General features: G+C 39.3%; 6 protein-coding genes across 6 annotated transcripts; 5 read left to right on the plus strand and 1 right to left on the minus strand.

Annotated features, from left to right (window-relative positions):
* Positions 1 to 292: 292 nt before the first annotated feature.
* On the plus strand, positions 293 to 1,206 carry OCT1 (Mitochondrial intermediate peptidase; the record flags this gene model as incomplete). Its single annotated transcript, XM_064831037.1, has 2 exons — positions 293 to 362; positions 446 to 1,206. 2 exons carry the CDS (start codon positions 293 to 295, stop codon positions 1,204 to 1,206), a joined length of 831 nt encoding a protein of 276 aa, XP_064679950.1.
* Positions 1,207 to 8,604: 7,398 nt separating this feature from the next.
* Positions 8,605 to 10,065, minus strand: ATC70_011853 (uncharacterized protein; the record flags this gene model as incomplete). Its single annotated transcript, XM_064831038.1, has 4 exons — positions 8,605 to 9,129; positions 9,214 to 9,287; positions 9,344 to 9,503; positions 9,646 to 10,065. The coding sequence occupies 4 exons, from the start codon at positions 10,063 to 10,065 to the stop codon at positions 8,605 to 8,607; spliced, it is 1,179 nt and encodes a 392-aa protein (XP_064679951.1).
* Positions 10,066 to 15,923: 5,858 nt separating this feature from the next.
* Positions 15,924 to 17,168, plus strand: ATC70_011854 (uncharacterized protein; the record flags this gene model as incomplete). Its single annotated transcript, XM_064831039.1, has 4 exons — positions 15,924 to 16,172; positions 16,240 to 16,337; positions 16,415 to 16,420; positions 16,481 to 17,168. The coding sequence occupies 4 exons, from the start codon at positions 15,924 to 15,926 to the stop codon at positions 17,166 to 17,168; spliced, it is 1,041 nt and encodes a 346-aa protein (XP_064679952.1).
* Positions 17,169 to 17,336: 168 nt separating this feature from the next.
* Positions 17,337 to 18,866, plus strand: ATC70_011855 (uncharacterized protein; the record flags this gene model as incomplete). The annotated part of the gene is made up of 5 exons (XM_064831040.1): positions 17,337 to 17,429; positions 17,488 to 17,605; positions 17,665 to 17,819; positions 17,876 to 17,980; positions 18,033 to 18,866. 5 exons carry the CDS (start codon positions 17,337 to 17,339, stop codon positions 18,864 to 18,866), a joined length of 1,305 nt encoding a protein of 434 aa, XP_064679953.1.
* An 807-nt stretch (positions 18,867 to 19,673) lies between these two features.
* Positions 19,674 to 21,656, plus strand: ATC70_011856 (uncharacterized protein; the record flags this gene model as incomplete). The annotated part of the gene is made up of 7 exons (XM_064831041.1): positions 19,674 to 19,899; positions 19,962 to 19,977; positions 20,036 to 20,132; positions 20,201 to 20,371; positions 20,433 to 20,773; positions 20,825 to 20,947; positions 21,020 to 21,656. 7 exons carry the CDS (start codon positions 19,674 to 19,676, stop codon positions 21,654 to 21,656), a joined length of 1,611 nt encoding a protein of 536 aa, XP_064679954.1.
* Positions 21,657 to 21,980: 324 nt separating this feature from the next.
* ATC70_011857 (uncharacterized protein) lies at positions 21,981 to 23,741 on the plus strand (the record flags this gene model as incomplete). Its single annotated transcript, XM_064831042.1, has 5 exons — positions 21,981 to 22,019; positions 22,079 to 22,154; positions 22,207 to 22,289; positions 22,349 to 23,608; positions 23,676 to 23,741. 5 exons carry the CDS (start codon positions 21,981 to 21,983, stop codon positions 23,739 to 23,741), a joined length of 1,524 nt encoding a protein of 507 aa, XP_064679955.1.
* Between the last annotated feature and the right edge of the window lie 47 nt (positions 23,742 to 23,788).

Raw genomic sequence — 23,788 nt, forward strand, 5'->3', positions numbered from 1 at the left:
GACGCTCAAATTCACTATAATTGTAATATTAAGGGGTCCCATTTTTCTATTGGATAAATTATGCTTTGTTTGTTTGGTTTGTGTGGAGAAGCTACATGACATTGGGGAGGGGGTGGGGAGGAACCTTTCTACCATTTAACTGATCTTGGGGGGGGAAGAAAGGGGGTAGAGTAAAGAGATAGGGGATGATGGTGTGGGGAGTGTGATCGAATATCAAAGTATATATAAAGAGGTACATTTTTGCCCAGAATTTAGAGCTTTCATCTTTACAAACAAACAAAATAAACCAAATATGCCATTATTCAATTCAAAGAAACCCACTCACAATTTCCCACCGCCCGTCCGTTACAACACCATTCACAGTGAAGAAAAAAAAAGAAGCGTACAAGTATCACCAATTTCTTTTCTCATCCACCTATTATTAATTTAAAGCGTAAGCATCAAGACGATGCAGAAGAAGAAGGACATTCGAATCAACAACAAGAACAAATTAAGCGTAAAAAGACAGCAGCGGCAGCAGCAGCGGCAGCAGCACCCAGCATGAAGGCTCACATGAGTAACATGTCTCGTCTCTTTCAAAGAATTGTTGTCACTGTCAAACGATCTACCAGAGGATCAACACCTAGAAAGGAACCTCAGCCTGAATTCGCCGACATCTTTCAAACAATGCAATTACCCACTATTGAATGGACAGATGGCAACTTGGGCATTTCACCACACCATCCAACAGTTACAGCAGCATCACAGCAGCAAATGCCAAACATATTGCAAGAAAAGTTAAAATTACTATCTCAACAATCACAACTACAGCGGCAAGCCCATTTACAATCGCCACAATTACAATTATCACCACTACCACAGCAGCAGCAACCCATATTACTATCTCCACAAGAGAATGATGAAGATTCTGTATTCTGTATAAACACCACCGAGTATTTGGATTTTCCTGTGCCACCTTCACTACCGACCACACATCATGTCATGCGTAGCCGCCAGGAGTCTTTAAATACATCAACACCCCCTACAAGATTGAATTCCCTGATCATCGCTGAAGAAGAGGAAGACTCGGATGATGAGTCTATGCCAAGTACACCTTTCAATGATTCTATTTGTTATGATGAGTCTAGCAATACCAACAACAACAAAACTGAACAGCTTGCTCTAATCAACACTCCCTCCCCTTTATCACCTTTATTACTACGATAACATGCTTCTACTTCCCCCATTCCTTTATCTATTTATACATATACTCTTGTAAATACTTTTTGTTGTGCCTTAACTCTCGCTCTCTCTCTCTCTCTGAACAAAAACAAATAAAATTATAATGTCTTTTTCTCGTCCTTTTCAACTTGCAAAGCGTCTTTGTAATCCTGTAGTATATAGTGTTATCAACGCTACCAGAATAATCTTTATGACTAGTAAGGTGCTAACAACATGTGCTACTGTGTTTGTGCGCACAGTCTCTGTTTGTTTTATCTTTACAATGTGATGTACCAACGGGCTTATACCTGGTGTGTTTAATGAGGGAAAGGCGTAGACAAAGATGGATGTGCATAAAAAAAAGCAGGGAGTATTATAGCTAGAAAAATGAACTTTATCCATCTCTTCCTAGGCACTGCCAGGCCATGACATTGGTACACATGGTAGTGTCGCCTTACACCTTCGCTTTTCGAACGTCTTTACGTATTAATCGTAATTCCCAATCAATAGTAGCTTTGTACTAGATCAAAATGCGCATTGCATGCTGTTCACTCTTCATGACTATTATATAAATTGTTTGGAATAGTAAATATAGAACCTGAAGAATGAAAATAAAACTGTATATATTTATTCACTACTCCAAGATTGAATGAAGATTCAAGTAGTTGGTTAAGCCCGAGCGTATTTATGAGTTATTTGACAAGCGGAATCATGACTTTGATCTGAGGACCGGAAGAATTGCATACAAGCGCATTGCATCAGTAAAGAGAAGATTGATAAGTAAGAGCTTTTAGTGATTACCAGTAAAGAAACCACCTTTGTATAAACATTGAATATAATGTTCTTCATAGCAGCTCTTGGTGAAAGAACATTCAACAGATTCAGGAACCACTTCAGGGTCGAGATGCCATAGGTTCACCTCACTTTCGGCACCCAATTCCACCAGGATATAAATTAGCCCTCTCATAACCACCCTCATCTATCACTACTCGAGCGTATTATACAGTCTGTATAATGCATTACCACGCAGCTTTGATTTATATCCTAAACACAAATTGTGTTCAGGTTAGAATGTCGTATCCACATCCTCCAATGACAAACACTTTACATTGAACTATCTAGCCTACCGTACGTACATCACCACCATGCTCACACGAAAGCCTTTTTAACCTACTAAGGTTATTTAAACGAACCCTGAGTAACATGTACAGATCATTTGTTGAATCGACAATAAGCTTGGTAACGTTCAGTCGATATCAAGTGTATTTTCTGCTTTCGCTTGCATAATGACGATTACACAGATACATATATTCTTTCAGTGTAATGGGAATACAATAGTCTTGTAGTGGGAAGACAGATGTACTAGTAATGGGCAGGTTGGTGTTACTATTTGTAGGACCTTAACAACCCTGAGCAATACGTACTATAAAATATATGTAAATGTTATTGGACAAGTAGTATTAGGATCAAGTGGCGGATTTATTGTAATTGATTTATCAAAGATAAATTATTTATAAAAAGAGTATGAAATTAATCAGGTAAAGAATATCGTTTATTACATTGGAAATAAGAGGGTTTATATACTATTCGAATTGAGGGATTTGATATGAGGATAAGGTGTTAGATGGGCTGATATGGGTGATAAGATAATAGATCCAATCTATTATCCTGAACATGCCATGATATGGATCGTAACTGAATCCTGTTTCATGTCAAAGTTTATGATCTGATGTGATCGGTGCTTGAACTGCTTGTTTCTACGCATTTGGAGATCCGGTTTAGAAAATGATACATCAGTACACATGCGAAGGCTAAACGGAGATTGAATCTTTATTGTTCTGGATGATGGTCCATGAGTTTTCTAAATCTATTATCGACCTAAAATTATTTGATTCTTGATAGTAAACACCCCTTCAAACTTATATGAAACTTGTAGAGAATTCAAAGCAGAATACAATGGTATTTATATCAAGTCTCTGGTGTACATTGTTCACCAAATATTTGGTACAATTTTTTTTGGGATTTTTTGACTGTTTTCTAAAGATTAATTACTATCTGTTATCAATACATATTGTTAAGCATTACTGATCATTGTAGACCAAAAAATTTCCTACCGAATGAGCTATTGCTTGAAGCTCTGGCATAACTCTATCATGAAATATCGACAATATTGTACTGACCAAAAAAAGGTCACCAGATTTTTTTGCTTGCTATCACAGGCAGATTTTGAAGCAAAATCAATGATTTTGCATGCTACCCTTTTTTTTGAACATACCTCGACAAATACTAACCGGATTTGCACAAAACAAAGACCATTCAATAGCTCTACGTTAGATCCACCATAATGTAAGGGTTTCAAGTATCAGATGTACGTTTTCTTTATAAATTTGCTGAAAAATATATATTTTATGAGCTACAAGCTGATATATTCAACAAGGTGCTAAATAACTAAAGGCATACAAATAAATGTATCAGTAAATTATCAGTTTATCATTCTGTGCAAAATTAAGACGATCCTTTATTGAATGAATTGTGTGGTCCCATTTATATCTTTATGAATAACGTCAAATCCTGAGGTGTAAAGTCAAGTGTGATGATCCAGTAGATTGTTGTAAATGATATGTGTAGATAATCTACAGTTAAGTGTAATTGTGACCGTTCTTGTATGTCATTGAAGTAAATGGTATTGTTTCAGTAATAGTCATCCTACTAGTTGACTATTTGATGGGTCTTGATGTGCGTTTAGTAGTGTATGTAAAAACGATGAGATGTTGATGTGTTGTATTAGGTGTAATATAATGGATTATGGTGTGAAATGCATCAAATGAAAATAAGAAACAAAATTTACTGCTTTATTATGGCTTTTCACGTTTGCTTCCTTAGGGTTATTTTACCTGTTTAAGGTCAAGGTTAGCAAATGTTGCCTTGACAACACAAATCACTTAATCCACAGCTAAGTATAGCAGGTATAACATTATTAAAATTAGATGCAGTGTGTTCTTGGGACAAGGGCTTGCAGTATCTAATTTGCTACTACGACGCTTTTATGTTCAAGGCTTCCAGTATTTATTACTTGCCCATTTATCTCGCTACGCTCGATGTCGGCGTCGCCCTGCGGGCTCTCATCGAAGCCGTTTTAAATCAGACATTATAACATTTTGGTATATCAAGTAAATTTTAAACAATTTATTATTAGTTAGTAACAGAAAGGTTGTATCAGAGCCAGGAGGAGGAGGAGAGGAGGTATCTCCCTTAGTATCCTTTTTGCTTACGTTGATATTAAACAAAGCCTATTATTGGGACAATGTGAAAGAAATTCAAATTTTATGCAGTATTTGTACATCACAATCGCCATTTTTTGATAATAGAATTGTCATATCATTCACTGCTGCTGATGCTCTTAATAAAATGGCGACAAAAAGCTGGTCATAAGTAAATAAAGGACTTGTATAAGATCTACAGCGACTTTTTTGAGATGTTGACATTGCAAAAGGCTCGCTTGCTTGTAACAAAAGCACCCAAAAAAGTATTTGGGTTAAGCAATTACCCTTTCAATTCCATGATCCCCATTTAATCAACATCGCAATCATCACTATCATCAACAGAAAGGCATTTAGGTCAGCCAGCAGCAACGCCGCCGCCAAAATTAATTCAACCTCAGCTTATTTTTTTTTCTGCTCAAAATTGGACAGATCTCGTCTTTTTTCGACTTCTTTAATCTATTTTTTGGTATTCGACTATATGAACTGTGATGATCACCCTACGTTTCCTAATACATTCTTGAAGTACTTTTCAAGGCGCTTCCGACGGTGCTAACTGTAATAAGTGTTTTGATTGAAACTATTGAGCAATTCAATAAAATCTGAAATGAGGTTTTTAGCGAAAATAGTCATATTTTGTATATGAAAGCCTCATAACAGTGGTTTCAGAGGTTGCTCTGGATCGAGAGAAACATTTTAATTTAATATATGCCATAGTAAAAGTCTTTATTTTCAAGGCGAAAAACGCGATCCTTTGATTTTCGTAAAAAAAACCATGAGGGGTACCTCATGCTTTTTGGTCGATTTTTGGCCATATTTTTTAGGTCTTCAAAAAGTTGAGCAAAGGTGTCAGAAAGTTACTACTGCTCAAGTGCAATTGTTTGGCGTTATTCCGGTGGCTCAGAAAGGCCTACATGTCAAGATATGAAGGCTTGAAAACTGTCCAATTTGGTTATGTTTTGCTTTATGGCTTTTATTTACCCGACACGAACCACATCTTTAGTAGCTAAAGTCGTCTGGAAGGGCAGTTCTGCCACCTGTGCAGCTTGTAATTTCAACAGGAGACATATTGATTTCGGTAAAGCTGATTCATGCAAATTTTGATGTGATATGTTGCTGGTAAGCTTATTAACAGTGGAAATGAAAACCCGAATTTGCTGCTTGAACACTACGGTTTTACACCTTTGCTTGACTACGGTAAAATCGATTAGGACTAATATTACCAAATGTTGAATTAGATGCAATATCACTACACTTGACGACGGTGTCACCCTGCGGGCTGTCGCCGTAGACATTCCAAATCATTAACAATAATAAACTCTGCTATATATGTAGATATTAAACAATCCATTATTAATAAAGAAAGAGAGAAATCGAATTTACTACTTAGATACTACAATGTTGCATATTCGCTTCGCAACAATCAAGCCCTCGTATAGATCAATACTATGAAAGGCTGGGCTGGATTATATGTGAATACAACACGTAGAAAGACATGGCTTACAGATTTACTGAGTTTATTAAAGATGCATGCATTGAATACCCCAAAGAGTAGCACGCTTTATTATGTTGCCTTTGTTGCAGAAGCGGGCCCATACTGTTTAATTTTATTAATAGGATGCTATCTATTGCACGGCATGAGATAGTAAAAAGATAACATACATGAAAAATTGTCTTTTAATACTATACGATACAATGTTTGCCACAATATTCATTAGATACTGTTTCTCAATCGCTTGATGACCGTGTGGAATATACAAAATAATCCAATCAGACTGTAGATAATAATCTTCATAAACTGCTACTGTAGTGGAATTAGGTTCTCGAAATTTTGTGGTACTATATTCGCTTTTACTATGCCATCGCGTTGTTGAACAGTTCGTAATATATGAATGTTATTTTGAATGTGTACTAGAGCTGATTCGTTTAAAAGTTACTGGCAGATAAATGTAAAATTATCAAAAAGTTTCCGCATGGAATGTTACAAAGTGTTCGTTATTTAATGGTGTTGTGAGTATAAGTAACAGATTTAGATAAATGTATATGTCTCAGCAGTATAAGTGAGAAAAAAAATAACCTTTATTATTTTTGATATTCATATTAACTATAAAAGTTACTAACAAAGTCTGTGTGCACCTGTGTCGTGTGTATAGGTATAGTTTTAGAGTAGACTTAGATAAATGTATATAAAAGAATAGAATTGAGATATAAGATGATCTTTATTGTTTTACAAACTAAGTTGATATTTATATTAAATTAAAAAAAGTTACACACAAAGTCTGTGTGTACCTGACACCTGACAATGAAAAAAAAAAAGGAGGGGAGCTTGCTTCTTTTATACTGACGCCGAAAGCTCACGTCTGGGCCACACTTCTTTATATAAAGACGCTGATGGTCTCACGTCTGACATCTAACTAACATTGAACCCTTATATAGGGTGAGAAAATTTTAATATTGTCAAATTGTGGTTTTTTTTAAATATATCACATTTTCATGGGTAAGAATGTAATGAATTGAAAAGTTTGAAATTGATTTGATCGACTTGACTATTCCCAATAACGGAAAATAATTTAGTTAAAATGTAATGGCAGAAGGTTCTTTAAAATATTCCGGTAATATAAGTATTGCTAGTTGCTGACTAGCAAATTCAGAGTGAATTCTTTTGGAGTTGTACTGTATAAACGTGCATTCAACTACTATCAAGGTAAGCTCTAGGCCATGGTATGGTATAGCACCACGGAGGTTTCATATATCGGATACTGGAAAATATGAACACAAAAGCGCCATCGTAGTTAATCAGAGATTAAAGGCTCTTCTTCCCAGAACATGGCGTATCTGATCAAGTGATTCCTTGTTTGCTATTTGGCTATGGATTGCGTGATATGTTGTTTCAAGGCAACACTTGTTGGTATCATTGACCTTGAGGGGGTTATACCGTAGTCAAACGAAGGTGAATGGCCATGACAATCAAGCATTTAATCCAACTTTTGTTAGCATTAATTTATATAAGGATTTTATCATAGGGAGGCGAAGGTGCAATACCAAAATAGTATTCAAGCATCTAGCCCAATACTTGATAACAGCGATTTTAAAGGTGGTTTTACCGTAGCGAAGCCAAAATGTAAAGCCTTAGTGTTTAAATAGCATATTCGCTTTCTCGTTTCTATTATCATTAGCAGGCTTACCGACAACATAATAACGCATCAAAATTTACATGAGTTAGTCTCACCGAAATTGTGGAATACATCCACTATTATCTGCATTCCGATAGTTCATCCAGTTACCAGATTTAGATATAAACTATTTGTACACTGGATTAGATGTACGATACGGATTTATACTATAAGAAGATATGAACTTCAGATACGCTAGTACTATAAGATTCATACTATATAAGATATAGGCTATAGATGGCACCACGGACATGGATGGCGTTACTATAGACTTATACTTGTATTCCGACATTGACTACGGATGTTTACCATATCTGGATAGGCACCAAGATTAATGCAATATGAGCTTGTTGCTTCAGATGTGCACTTTATGATCCACGCTATAAGACACATGCTTATATCCGTGATACTAGCTACAGATACTTTATGTACTACAGATACTTTATATACTACAGACTTGTACTATATATGAGACATGCTGTAGACATGCATACGATATGCTATAGACATGCCATATATCCAGATACATGCTAAAGAGATGTATGCTCAGCGATATACAATCAGATATGTACTATTGGTATAGACTAAGTAGACTCTACCTATCGGATACATGCTACTAGATCGATATTAATTATCTTTATAGAAAGGATAGATCAGGGTACTTCGGATGGGAGTCTAATTATTTATCCAGGCAAAGCTAAATCATAATTAGCTTGCTGGAGTTGTCTTTTAGCATGATTAAACATTAGTTGATATGAGTTGACTTATTTGTCAATCTAATTAATAGAACTTTTATCCATTGTTATAGTATATAAGAAGGATCATCTACCTGGCCAGTAGAGAGACTTCAGTTTACTTTACACCTGTCAGTTTGATAATAAAACATACCTTTATCAAGTTGACATTACTGTTTTTTTTTATTCTTTTTTTTTCCGTGAATTTTAGTCTATCAAGCCTCAAATTCCACACATTTAAACAAAATAATCACGTAAATCTGTTCGGTTTTTCTCTGCTACTTCCTCCGATCTGATATCGTTCAGATTCCTATGGATAGTTTTCAGCATGAACTTTTCTTTTTCATCCATTGGGATGGTATGGTACAAGATAGTTTCATACGCATGCTTCAACTTCTCCCTTATCTCCTTCGTATCAACATCGTAAATCTCTACTGGTTCTTCCTCTACCTCGAGCTCTTGTGATCCCTGGGAAACATCATCGCCATCCTCAAATTTAACAACCACGGGATTAAAAACGATTGCATCAGACTCATCTGCATTTAGATCCAAGTCGTTTACTTCAGCTACCATTTGAACCCCATCATTACTACTGTTTCCAGGAAGTTCAGGGATGATTTCGTTCAACTGACTGACTAGATCATCGTCTAAAGGTAGCTCGAAAGATGGAAGTACATCATCCTCCGAGTCGACTGTCTGTCTCTGAGCAAACTTGAAATCAAGGATTTTCGTATGATCCCAGCAATTTTGGATTGTTTGAGGCTTAACTTTGATTCAAGAATCAGCAAGAAAATACAGAGTATCCACCTCATCCATTCTGTATTCCTCGGTGAGATCAAGGTTTACCCCGGCGAGATACTTGTTCACTGCCCTGTAGTATTGCTGCCAGCGAAACTGAGCCTTGAAGTTCGCAATGATTCCTATTGAGTGTGTGATTAGAGATGAGTACGGATATCAATGAAATGTGTTGATTTACCGGCATCCAAAGGCTTCAACTTGCTTGTTGTGTTTGCCGGAAGGAAAATCAATTTAATGTTGCTGAGTTCTTCTTTCAATTTATGCACTGATGCATTGTCCACCAAGAGAGCAACTTTTCTTCCGGTGTAAACGAAAGACGCATTCAAATGTTTGATGTACTTCCGAAAAATGTCGGTGTTCATCCATGCATTGGGTGATGAATGATACTCCACATAATGAGATTGCCAGATATTGGTGGTTCTTCTGTACAAAGCAAGTTTTTTTGTTTGCTGCCTTTGGTGTCTTTCGTTTCCCAATTACGATGGGGCGCCCTTTATAGGATCCATCATAGTTGGTGATTAGTCCAACTGTGAATCTGTTCTTGCTTTTCTTTGATCCGCCTAAAGGTTCCTGACAAATGGTGCGAGTTGTTTGTTGCTCGTAGTATAAGCCAGTTTCATCAAAGTTGAGAACGTCTTTGGGATCATATGGCTCCAACAATTCTTCAATCTTTCTGAGTTCTTCGACAATATTAGATGATGTTAAGTCGATTGAGCTTTTTTCACCATATAACTGTCTTGACTTGACACCAATTCTCTTGAAAACATCGGTTAGCCATCCATCTGAGAAATGGATTTGCTTACTCTTTGGCAATTCATGCATGCGGTACTTTCTGCGTGCGACTACTTTTGCAAAAGCTGCAACAGTTCCACGATTGACAGGAAGAGATTTTGCATTCATAGCTTGAAAGTACTCCAAAATATCACTGTCCAATTGAGGCTGTAATGAAATAGCCACCCAAACGCAACTTGATTGAAAACCAAAATTCATCAAATAGCACTCATTCAAATTCATGCTATCTAGGCCTACTAATAACAGCGCTCAAATGTACATCAACAACCATTTAAACATACTAAAGTAAAGATGCACGCTTATATCGCACATCGTGTGAATGAATCACTCCTGATCACAGTGTATTCACTCACACCCATGATGGTCGTAATAAGAGATGTTATCTTTATCACTACGGCACAACTGATGTTCTCACAGAACATGGATGTGCTCTTTTGGGAACATCGATGTTCTCATGAGCACATTGATGTTCTCATTTGAGAAGGTATAGTTTTCCACATGAATAAAATGTTTTAATAGCTAAACTATAATATTTCAGGCAACAGAGAGACTTTTATTATCTGTAAGATTCATAAAATTACTAAACGTATTATAAATTGCACGAGAAAATGGCAATTTAAAATTACCTAATAACTACTTACTAAAGTAAAAAATATATTTCAATAAGATATTCGAGTAGTTTAGTGGAAAGAACGTCAGATCCACAACCGATAGGTTGTGGGTTCGACCCCGTTTGGATCATTCTTTTTTCAAATTTTTGAAAATCGATGTGCTCACATGGGAACATTTCGGATGTTCTCAAATGAGCACATCGATGTTCTCATGAGAACATCAGTTGGGCCGTAGTGATATCCAAATAAAATCAAATCAATAACAAGCATATTCAAATATGACAACTATGCCCTGCTGCTATAGTTGCACAGTCCCAGATAAAGGATTCCATACTTCAATAACAAACATCACACTTTAAACCATCAAGATTACATTATATCATGCTATGACGATAGCTCATCCAACTGTAATGAAATAGCCACCCAAACGCAACTTAATTGAAAACCAAAGTTCATCAAATAGCACTCATTCAAATTCATGCTATTTGGATCTATTAATGAAAGCGCTCAAATGTACATCAAAAACCCATTTAAAAATACTAAAGTAAAGATGCATGCTTATATCGCACATCATGTGAATGAATCAGCACTCCTGATCACAGTGTATTCACTCACACCCATGATGGTCGTAATAAGTGATGGTATCTTTATCCAAATAGAATTAAATCAATAACAAGCATATTCAAATATGACAACTATGCCCTGCTGCCATAGTTGCACAATATCCCAGATAAAGGATTCCATGCTTCAATAACAAACATCACACTTTAAACCATCAAGGTTGCATTAAATCATGCTATGACGATAGCTCACCCAAGCCCATCAAGGTTACTCAAATCGACCCTTATGGCCAGTGCTCCTGCATTGATTACCACTTTAAATCAAACATCAACAACATTTGCCAGATATCGCAATAGCAGCACTTATTGCTCTCTATCATCACTAATCCTACAAGCTAGATGCAAATGTATAAATACTCTTCTTTTTTTTACTCAATTCCAGGATCTTCAGTTCATTTTATACACAAAATAAAATACAATTGATTTCTATTGTATTTTACTATTGCTTTATTTTTTTTGTGAAATCCATTAAACCCGATTTCACTCCAGAGGCATCGTCAAGGCTCTGCTGCTTTTTCCCTTCAAATTTCCTTTTTCGTAAGCTTTGATCACCTTGTCCTGTGAATTCAAGACGTTCGATACAGTTTTTTGCTTGACTGAGGGATGAAAGTTGAATTCCTTTTGAGCCCATTGACCGAGCTGCATTTGCGTCAGATTAGGAAAGTGCATGTTCTGCATAATAATGCGATACTTTTGCTCGATTGTGAGGCGATCTCTTGATCTTTGATTAAGGCACATGATAGGATATTACGTTCAATAGAAGTGAAATAAACAGATAAATGAATGTTTAGTTTTTGTGTCTGATCTTATTCAAATAAGTCTTTTCTTGTTTTTGTAATATCGGACATTTTTTATAAGCTACAAATTATAATCCTTTTATTCTTTGTGCTTAACACTCTTTTTATAAATAATTTATTTCTGATAAATCACGTCCAAAAGTTGAAAACCTCAAAATCAAAAAAAAAACATTTTGTACATCCAGGTCCTCATAATAGGTAAAAGATTGTAGAATCACGTATAAAATATGTTGTAGAATAATGATATTGGAGCAACTTTTAAGTGGGAACATTGTATTGGAAATGCTGACTACATGAGATAATCGACATCAGAGATACAAATTTTTAAGCGGAGGAATGTACATACTTTAAATTGGAAGACTCACTCTAATCGAACAAAGCAAGCTACAACTGTCTAATCTTAAAAGCAAGACTCTTCATCATGTCAAGTATCTAATGATAACTTGAAACCAGCAAGTTAATATGGTCATTTTCGTATGCTTCGATTTTTAAAATGCTTGGCCAAATGCATACTTGTGTTGTACACATGCGAAAGGTCAACGGAACTTCAATCTCTAATATTCTGAATGATGATCCATGAGATTCCGAAATCTATCGACCTTAAAATTATGCGTTTCTTGACAGTGAAAACCCTTTCAAACTTATATGAAGTTTACAGAGAGTTCAGAATAGAATACAATGGTATCTGTGGAATTTGAGGCTTTCAGAAGTCTAAATTCACCGAAAAAAGAATAAAGTCAACTTGATAAAGATAGGTTTATTATCAAACTGACAGGTGTAAAGTAAATTGAAGTCTCTCTACTGGCCAGGTAGATGGTCCTTCTTATATACTATAACAATGGATAAACGTTCTACTAATAATTAAATTGACAAATAAGTCAACTCAGATCAATTAATGTCTAATCATGTTAAAAGACAACTCCAGCAAGCTAATCATGGTTTAGCTTTGCCTGGATGAATAATTAGACTCTCATCCAAAGTACCCTGATCTATCCTTTCTATAGGGATAATTAATATCGATCTAGTAGTAGCATGTATCCGATAGGTACAGTCTACTTAGTCTATATCAATAGTACATATCTGAGTGTATATCGCTGAGTATACATCTTTAGCATGTATCTGGATAATACATGGCATGCCTATAGCATATCTCATATATAGTGCAAGTCTGTAGTACATAAAGTATCTGTAGCTAGTATCACGGATATAAGCATGTGTCTTATAGCGTGGATCATAAAGTGCACATCTGAAGCAACAAGCTCATATTGCATTAATCTTGGTGCTTATTCAGATATGGTAAACATCCGTAGCCAATGTTAGAATACAAGTATAAATCTATAGCGCCATCCATGGAAGACTTGTGACAGAATCCATCCTAATTATCTTCGTGCCAGTATGCACTGATTTAATCTTCTTACTAGCATCATACATTCATAACTAACGCTTCTTTTTTCATACAAATCCACGTCAACATCAATGGCCACATCCTCCATCAATCTAATCACGCAACAACATCATCGTGGTATCCGTCAAGGAGATCCTATTTCAATATAGGTTTTGATCCTTTTCTTTGCTCCATTCATCAACACCCTCAATTCACTGATTTCAATTTATACACTGAAGCTCCGCCTCATCCTCTCAACTTGCCTTCTGATGATACTGCTCCTCCATCTTGTGCTCCTTCTGTGCCGCTGGTGGTCGAAATCCTTGCCTACGTTAATGACGCCTTAATGTACCTTAGCGATACACGGGATTGTCAACTTTTGCAGGATGCAATCACTATGTTCATGAGCGTTTCTAACGCATTACAAAACCATAGCTACCTGTCTTTGCGGTAAATTTTCTGAAACATGGCAAGTCTTACCCCATTACTATGGCATCACTGCCTGGCATGATCGGGCCGCCCCCCTCTCGGCTCATTTAGGTTATCCCATATGCTCCAGCATTACTCAGCATAATGTTGCCTTTCTTAAGCTCTATGACTTCACCAGGCGGGCTACTTGTCTTCATCCACAGCACAATGTTTCCATCCGTGGATGTGCTACCATCCTTTATTTGCTCATATATTCCTAGTTATGGCATGGTTTACGTCTCGCAACATTTACGAAGGCCCAGCTACTCTTTTTACGAGGCCTGGGTAAAACTTCCATTAGTTTTCGTATACCCTCTAGACTTTCCTTTGCTGCTCTTTCATGGTGCTATTTCTCTATCTTTTCTCGTTTCTTCTATTATCCCTTGTTTCCTTCTGCTCGTCATCGATTATGGTGTTCTCAAATTCCATCCATTCAGCAAAAGTATTTCAATCCTATTACTAATCTTCAGTCATGCTTGTCACTTTTTCAGATAACAGAACGTAGCATATGCTATGTTCATGCCATTTCATGTCTCTCACTTTCTTTATATGGAAATATACTACATACATTACCTTGTAATAATACGCTGTTTTTTTTTACCAAGCTTTGTACCTCTGGATCTTGTTTTACAGCGCTCTCTTGGTGCAAGGAAACTTATTGTAAAGGATGTTTTTTTATGGTTTGACTGATTGTCAGGTGCTTCGTGCTCGTACTTTCTGCCAATCCACTCGCCATTCCATTGTTTCCAAACGCGTTGCTAGCTACATTACTTCTCATCCACTTCTGCTGAAACCTTTCCTCTTACAGTAGTAGTGCTTCACTTCTCCTCGATCATCATTAGATCCAAATCAACCTTCCTCTCTAAGAGCGTTTTGCTGACGCATTCTGATCCCTTCTTTCTCCTCTTTCTGCCGCGGTCGTTTGCCTCTCAAAAGCATCTGCTACTTTAAGAAACTACGTGAAACAATTCCTTCTTCCTCTGTATCTCTTTCTCCTCTCACTTCCACTCAATGGCATTCTTTTTGGGCAGCAGCGATCCCTCTTGCTGTTCGCACGGCTTGGTATCGAGTTATCTATATATATATATATAAAAAAAATACCCACCGGAGCCGTTCTTCACCTTCGCCTTCCTCAGGAACATTTTTCTTCTTCAAGTACCATTTGCTCCACCTCTACCACGGAGGATGCCACTCATGCTCTCTTCTCATGTCCACCAAGATTGCTGGCACGGCGTCACATCTATCATTCATATCTATCTGCCTCTTTCTCTGCTCAAGCGAATTTTACTCTGTTCCTCTCCTCCCCATTGATCGCGATGACTTTTTTTTTTTTTTTTTTTCCTTTCAATGATCTCTCTATCTCTCAAATTTTCGCAAACACATTGGCGTTGGATTTTCGACCGAACCCCGTTTCTAGCTCTCACTGTTGAACATTGTGTTGCACGTTCCTTTGCCCGCTTGGATACCGAGTTGAACTCGATTCGTATATATCTAGTATTGCTTCTCTATCCGTTTCCTTTTCTGTATTATCTTTGTTTCTTTCCCCATCCGATCCTCTTGTTATATATTCACTCTTTTCTATCTCTCATAGTGATATTTAAAGGAGTTTAAACAAAAATGGAGCTCGACTCCCCTACTGGACTTTCACAAAAAGGCTACACACAAAGTCTGTAGAACATGTATCAGGCATGTCAAAGGTCAATCATTATATGTATATACCTGTGTTTTAGTTTCGGCCTTGAAGATGAGCATCCAGACCTGGTTTCCTGACTAGGGCAGGCAGATAAAGCGCTCTTCTTGCTGCGAATATACAGACTTCAACAGTATTTACAATGCAACAGAGATACATTGCAACATTGGCCAACTATTGCAAGTACATTGTAGCGTTTGAGCAAGAGCCACATGATTCTTGTTCTTGCCACAAGCAAGTATTTCGACGCGGAAACAGACCAAGGAAAAATCAATATCAATATATTTAGAACAAAATGTGGTTTCAAATGACACACTCGTTTTTTTTTGTGTGTCTTGTTTCTCATGCTCACTTTTCATCAATTTCCTCTCTCTCTCTCTCTCTCTCTCTCTCCTTATGGACTCACCACAGACTTTTCGAAAGCAACTGCCATTCTACGGGCGACACAATTCCGAATTTCTGGCCAATTCATCCACGACAAGCTTGCACAGTAGTAGCAATAATAGCAGTAATTTACTGCTGTCAAACAGATCATCAGCGTATACGCCCAATATCGAGAGACAATTGAATTCACTTGTGGTTGAGGATGATGACACTCAGAAAGATACGGCAGAACTATTACAACAGACATTCGATCAATTGGATGTAGAGAGAAAAGAGCACGCGACGCTCGCACATCATCCAAGGCCAGCCAGCTCACTCAGGACGACAGACGCACCATTTCACTCAAGCTCCATCACAGACCAAGATCATAGATCCATATCACACAAGAGTAATCATACTAGCCTGGTTCACAAAGACGATGACAGTGTAAGTATATATATATATATATATATAGTAAGCTGGAGTGAGAATTGAGCCTAATCTGTTGCGCTGTCTCTACATAGATGCAAGTACTAAATCAGATAAAGTGTATATATAAATTCCAAGTAGCTCATAGTAAACATTCATAGATGTCAAGACTTTTCAGCATTCACCTATCCATTTTCGGAGCAGCCTGTGATCACAGGAAAAACTATAACAGGTTTCTACATCCCAACACCCACAAGTATCCGCAACTACTTGGATTATCCCGATGCAAGCGTTTTGAAAGACATGATCTTGCCTTATCCGTTTCGAGTAAAAGAACCAGTATCTCAGCGATTGGAGCGACTCGATAGCAGCAGCCCTTTTATGGCGATGAATTCACAGCAGCCACCACAGCGACAATGGCGAAAAAAGAGCAACGAAAGCTCTACTGCATTGCAGCAGCATCCCATCAAGCCTTCCAAGAGACATAGCTTGGCTCTAGGACAAGTGGATCGGATTGTAAGAAAGAACAGCATGAGAAAGACAGACACCCTTCTCAAGCCGCAAGAACCAGCACCTAAAAGCAAGCAACGCGGGCATACGAGAACTGCATCCGTCAATTCGGATCTTACGCAAGACATTATAACGTGGATGCCTGATCAGAATACCGATTGGGCGCAGGAGACTGATGCACATGCCCCTCTCAACAGCATACCTAGCGACGCCAACATGCCACTCCGCCTGCATATACCGTGGCATAATGAGCTTAGCCGTGGTGTTGGGCATACTGGAGCCTACACTGACAATCCACTGCACCCTTTGGACCATACAGAGAATAGACAAATGGACTAATAAATGACAGCTTGCATGATGCTTGAATCCAACACTTTGCTTTTCATTGCTTGGTGACTGTGTAAATGAGTTTTTGTTTTTACAAGCCTTCCAAAATTTTTTGCTGGTGCTGTCTTTTTCTTTTTTTTTTCCTTTCCACCACTGTTGAAACATACCATCACATTCAATATGGCAGCCACTCAAGATTTGACTATGAGAATGATCCCATTCTTGGATCGTCATCTCGTTTTCCCTCTCATCGAATTTTTGGAACTCAAAGAAGTAGATATCCATGTAGACACTGTCGATTGAGAAGCGTGACACTAACGAGAGATGCTAGGTTTACGCTCCCCAAGAATTGCTCCAAGCCAAGTACGACTTGTTCAAGAGCTCCAACATGGTTGATTTCGTGTTGGACCTCTACAAGAAGCTCCACAAGACCGAAGAAGCACCCAAGGGTAAATTGCAGTGACACATGTAGACACGATGCAAAAAACTGATGGATAATGTATTGCAGAGTTCACCGACAAGCGAGAAAACGTCTTGTCCAAGATGGAAGATTTGAGGACCAAGGCTCAAAAGGTCATGGACGTGCTCGAGAAGCCTGAAGTCATTGCTGCTCTGCGTCAAGATAAGGCACAAAACTTGCAGTATTTAAAGGAAAACTACAAGGTACGGAAACAGGTTTTTGTTGTGCTGCTCACCATGCTCATTCGAATCTTGTCTAGTTTACCGATGATTCCATCAACATTTTGTACGAGTTTGGCCAGTTCCAATACAACTGTGGTGATTACGGAGGTGCCGCTGACTATCTCTACCATTTCCGCGTTTTGGTAAGCTTGAGCAGTGGCCAGCATGTACATTGAATTGACACCATTTGTATAGTCCACTGATGCCGAGCGTTCTCTCTCTGCTACATGGGGAAAGATGGCAGCCGAGATTTTGACGGGTAATTGGGACGCTGCTTTGGAAGAAATGCAAAAGTTGAGAGAAGCCATTGATTCAAAGAACTTTACATCACCTCTTCAGCAATTGCAGCAACGCACTTGGCTCCTTCACTGGTCCTTGTTTGTGTTCTTCAACCACCCCAAGGGTCGCGACGGCATTGTCGACATGTTCCTCACTCCTCAATATATCAACACCATTCAGACGTCTTGCCCATGGATCTTGCGTTATCTCGCCACAGCTGTTGTCACCAACAAGCGTAGAAAGAACCAAATGAAGGAGTTGGTCAAGATCATTGAGCAAGAAGCATACGAATACAAGGATCCCGTCACCGAATTTGTTGAAGCCCTGTTTGTCCGCTTCGACTTTGAAGGTGCTCAAAAGAAGCTAAAGGAGTGCGAGGATGTGTTGAGCAACGACTTTTTCTTGGCTGCTACTCACGAAGACTTTATGGAGAGTGCCAGACAATTCATCTCTGAGACATACTGCAGAATTCATCAAAAGATCGACATCAAGGAAATGTCACAAAGACTCAACTTGTCTCAAGAGGAGGGCGAGAAGTGGATTGTCAACTTGATCAGAGACACTCGTGTTGATGCCAAGATTGATTTCGAGGAAAACACTGTCATCATGAACACACCAATTACATCTGTCTACCAGCAAGTCATTGAACGCACAAAGGGCCTCTCTTTCCGATCACAGGTACTTGCTACAGCCATCAAGAGACGTGAAGTCCAAGTAGCACAAAATGCTTCTCATGAAGTCTCTGCTTAAGAGCCCTGCTATCTTTATCCACTTACACTCACACTCACACGCACACGCACACGCACACGTACACGCACACGCAAACGCACACGCACACGCACACATACACACACGCACGTTATATTTTTACATTTCTTATAAATCCTCCTTCAAAATGCCCCTCTTCAAACCTCCTTTTTTTTTTTTATATGTTCTGATAGATAAAAAAAAAAAAGAATTAAACAAGTATAATTAGCAAATTTCAGTAAATGCTGACATGGATCATCTCCTGTAGTCGTGTACTAAATATCAACGGATTAACGTAAAACTTTGTTCAATTCATCCATTTGACGTCCATAGTTTTCGTTTTAATATATGCCTACTTGCATAATCAAATTGCTAAATGTGGATCTATGGCTTTGGATGCGCCCTTGCATTTCTATTTTATATAGGCTTGTATTATAAATGTAGACACGACGATGAAGTTGCTGTGGAATAGAAAACCTTACCCCCTCCTTAGTTTTCTCAAATCAAACGCTGATATGTAAAGTGCAAAGACGGGGAGAGGGGGGGGGGGGAGGGGGATGACGATAATTCAAAGAGACAGATGATAAGTGAATGGATGATTGGTTCCTTTCATCAGAGATCCTGGGCACCTTGCTTGCCCTTTTTTTTTTTTTTTTTTTTTTTTTTTTTTACCTTTGACCTCCTAAGATGACACAATCATATGATATGTATACCAAAATCCATAGTTTAAAATAAAAAGGTTAAAATGCACAACTGCTTTCTCCCATTCCTTCTGTTCTTTTTCTTTTCTACTCATTACCCGATTCGAAAATGACCCTCAGTCATAGCGAAAACTCACCTTTACTACAGCAGCAAAAGCCCCCTCTTTCCAGGCCAAAAAATAGAAGAAGACGATCTTCGTTTGATCCGTCTACCTATAACAGCATTGGCACCATTGCGGATACGCCTTCCTCTCAGGATGTGGCAAGAGAAGCTGGCCTTGGTTTGATGCAACTATTAGGTCTCACCATTTGCATGGCCGGCGTGCAATTTACATGTAAGTTCAACGGAATGTCTTTCTTTTCCCCATACATTAAAACAACACATGCACATATTCAGGGACAGTTGAGCTATCGTAAGTGTGAGCAGCATTCTATGAAAAACGAGCCAATCTAATGGCTGGCAAACAATAGTTACGGTACACCATATCTGTTATCACTTGATCTATCCAAGGAATTGACGGCTCTCGTCTGGCTGGCTGGTCCCTTGTCTGGTTTGCTTGTACAACCCGTAAGTTGTCCTTCTTTGTCCTTCTTTGTTGTTGTTGTTGTTGCAAGGTATTGATGTATGCATTGTAGCTTATTGGCGCTTTCAGCGATAAATGTACCTCAAGATTTGGTAAACGCAGACCTTTTATCGTAGTGGCAGGTATCTTGACCTGTCTGTCCATGATTGGCGTTGCTTATGCCAAAGAATTTGGTGCCTGGATTGCTCGTTCCTTTTACGCTCCCGAGAACTTTGAGCAATCTGTAAAGTATCCATTGTCTCAAAGAGTAGCTCGCAAAGAGACTCATGTCCTTTTTCATACAGGCTCATCTCTACGCCATTGTTGTTGCCGTCTCATCCTTCTATTTCCTGGACTTTACCTTGAATGCAGTGCAAGCCATTTGTCGTGCTTTGATCTTGGATGTGCCACCGCTTTGGCAGCAGGAATACGCCAATGCTTGGAGTGCACGCATGAGTAACTGTGCTATGGTCATTGGGTATTTTGTAGGATTCATGGATCTGGTAAAGTATTTCCCTTGGATGGGTGATTCTCAGATCAAGGTGTTTTGTATTGTGGCCATGGCAGTATTTGTGGCGACATTGGCTGTAACATGTATCGCTGTCCACGAGAAGCAACACGTAGATACAGAGGACCAGGACAATGTGTGAGTACATGACCAACCACTAGATCTATTAGAAAAACTGACACATGCTAGGCCGTGGTACCATACATTCCATTACATTTGGCGTGCTTTCCGATTCTTGCCAAAACCAATCCAGTCCCTGTGCAATACACAGTTTTTTGCCTGGATGGGATGGTTCCCATTCTTGTTTTACAGGTGAGTTAGAGACTCGCATCTGCATCTGGTGGCGCACATGATGACTTATACGTGTATACATGCATCTCATAGTACACAATGGGTGTCAGACCTCTATTTTGCCTCACACCCCGCTACTTTGCCAGGTGATGATAACTGGGCTGAAGGCACCCGTGCTGGATCCTTTGCTCTCTTGTGTAATTCCATGGTCTCCGTCGTTGCCGGCATGGTTATACCTGCACTCGTCATGCGTTTCGAGAAAAAGGGTGTCTGGTGGCTATCGTTACTGAATGTGTACACTTGCTCCCAGCTGATCATTGCAGGCTCCCTACTTTCGGCTTGGTTCATTCGTTCTGTTACTGCAGCAACCATCGTCTTGGCTATTATGGGCATTCCGTGGGCCATTGTGCTCTGGATCCCATTTTCCCTGGTGGGCGAGTATGTGAGCTACGAAGATGAACGTCGCAAAAAGCCCTCCACACAGCATCCGCTAGAGGATCAGCAAGATGAATTTGATGCTGGCATGATCTTGGGTGTCCATAACATGTACATTGTCTTTCCCCAGTTTGCAGTAGCCATCATCTCATCGGTCATCTTTGCAGCCTCAGAAAAAGTCAAAGACCCCAATGACCAAGGCCGATCCAATGTGTCCACTGTGTTGGCTTTTGGAGGTCTTATGGCTTTGATTGCTGCTATTATCAGTAGATACATTGTTCGTGTAAGCAAGTAATCCAATAAACTCCTTATTAAACCAGATCTAAAGTGTCAAATCACGGCCCTTGAAAAAATGATTTTCAGGGACAAAATGTCATCTGTTGTGGCCATGATCTCGCAACGTCTTTTGTTGCTGGAAGACGGCTTTTCTTGTTCGCAGCAGAATGGGCAACCCTTTCCCCCCCCCCCCCCCCATCCCCCCACCCCTCCCCCTCCCTTTCCCCCCCACACATACACATTGGTCGTGACTTTTTCCCCATGTTTTCCCGACTTTTTATCAAAACTCTTAATATATGACCATTTCCGTAATCTCTTTCTTCTTTATCTTTGAACCTTAAACATGTTTAGACTCGCTACTACCAAGGCTCCTTTGGCCAATGTAAGCAAGACGTAGTGGCCAGCTATTTGTATGTTCTTATTGACCTAGAATCCGTGTAGATTGCTGCCCGTAATGCAGCTGTCAAGACTGTGCGTGCTCCCATGGCCAACGCTTTCTACCGTTTCTACAGCACTGGTAAGTAGTATCGCTCAAGTTGCAAGATACCTTGGGCTAACTATGCATCTAGAAACCGAGTACGATGTTGTCGTCATTGGTGGTGGCCCTGGTGGCTATCCTGCTGCCATTAAAGCTGCTCAACAAGGTTTGAAGGTATGTCTGCGCACAAGCGATGAGCCATCCAAGATAAAACTCATGTTTGCTACTATTAGACCGCTTGTATTGAGAAGCGTGGCACTTTGGGTGGTACTTGTTTGAACGTCGGCTGCATTCCTTCCAAGGCCATGTTGAACAACTCTCACATTTATCATCAAACTCAACATGATCTCAAATCGCGTGGTATTGAGGTCTCTGATGTCAAGCTCAATTTGGATAACATGCACAAGGCTCGTCTCAGAGCTGTTGGAGGTTTGACTAAAGGTGTCGAGTTCCTTTTCAAAAAGTACGGTGTGGACTACGTAAAGGGTACTGGTAGTTTCAAGACTGCCAACGAGATTGATGTGTTGGCTTTGGATGGCAAGTCTACTTCTACCTTGAAGGCCAAGAATGTCATTATTGCTACTGGCTCTGAAGTGACTCCCATCCCTGGCATCGAGATTGACGAAAAGAAGATTGTCTCCTCTACTGGTGCTTTGGAGTTGCAAAAGGTGCCCAAGAAGATGGTGGTCATTGGCGCTGGTGTCATTGGCCTCGAACTAGGTTCTGTTTGGGCTCGACTTGGTGCTGAAGTTACAGTTGTCGAATATTTGGGCGCTATCGGTGCTGGTATGGATCCTGAGCTTGCAAAAAACTTTCACAAATTGTTGAGCAAGCAAGGCCTCAAGTTCAAGATGAGCACCAAGGTGAACGGTGCCAAGGTGGAGGGTGACATTGTCAAGGTGGAGGTGGAAGCTGCCAAGGGTGGTAAGGCTGAAACGCTCGAAGCGGATGCCGTCTTGGTTTCCATTGGTCGTCGTCCTTACACTCAAGGCCTCAACTTGGATAAGGTCGGTGTCGAGCTCGATAACCGTGGCCGTGTTGTCATTGATTCCGAGTTCAAGACCAACATTCCCAACATCCGTTGTATTGGTGATGTTACTTTTGGCCCCATGTTGGCCCACAAGGCTGAAGATGAGGGATTCGCTGTTTCTGAAATGATCAAGACTGGCCATGGCCATGTCAACTATGATGCCATCCCCTCTGTTATTTACACTCATCCTGAAGTCGCTTGGGTCGGTAAGAACGAAGCCCAGTTGAAGGAAGAAGGTGTCAAGTACAAGACCGGTAGCTATCCTTTCGTTGCCAACTCTCGTGCTCGTACCAACGATGACACGGATGGTTTGGTCAAGGTCATCACTGATGCCGATACGGATCGCATCTTGGGTGTCCACATTATGGGCCCCAATGCTGGCGAAATGATTGCTGAGGGTGTCCTTGCCATGGAGTATAATGCTTCCGCTGAAGATATCGGCCGTACATGTCATGCTCATCCTGTAAGTAGATGGTATAGTGGTAGCGTTATGATGTTGATGACTCACTCTCTTTTTTTTTTTTTTCTAGACTTTATCTGAAGCATTCCGTGAAGCCTGTCTTATCGCCTCTTTCGGTAATGCCATCAACTTTTAATTTATGTAAACATCCAGCATCGTGTACAAAGTAATAAAACATCTCAA

The sequence above is a fragment of the Mucor velutinosus genome (assembly GCF_035048745.1).
Source record: "Mucor velutinosus strain NIH1002 chromosome Unknown tig00001566, whole genome shotgun sequence".
Taxonomy (NCBI): Eukaryota; Fungi; Mucoromycota; class Mucoromycetes; order Mucorales; family Mucoraceae; genus Mucor; species Mucor velutinosus.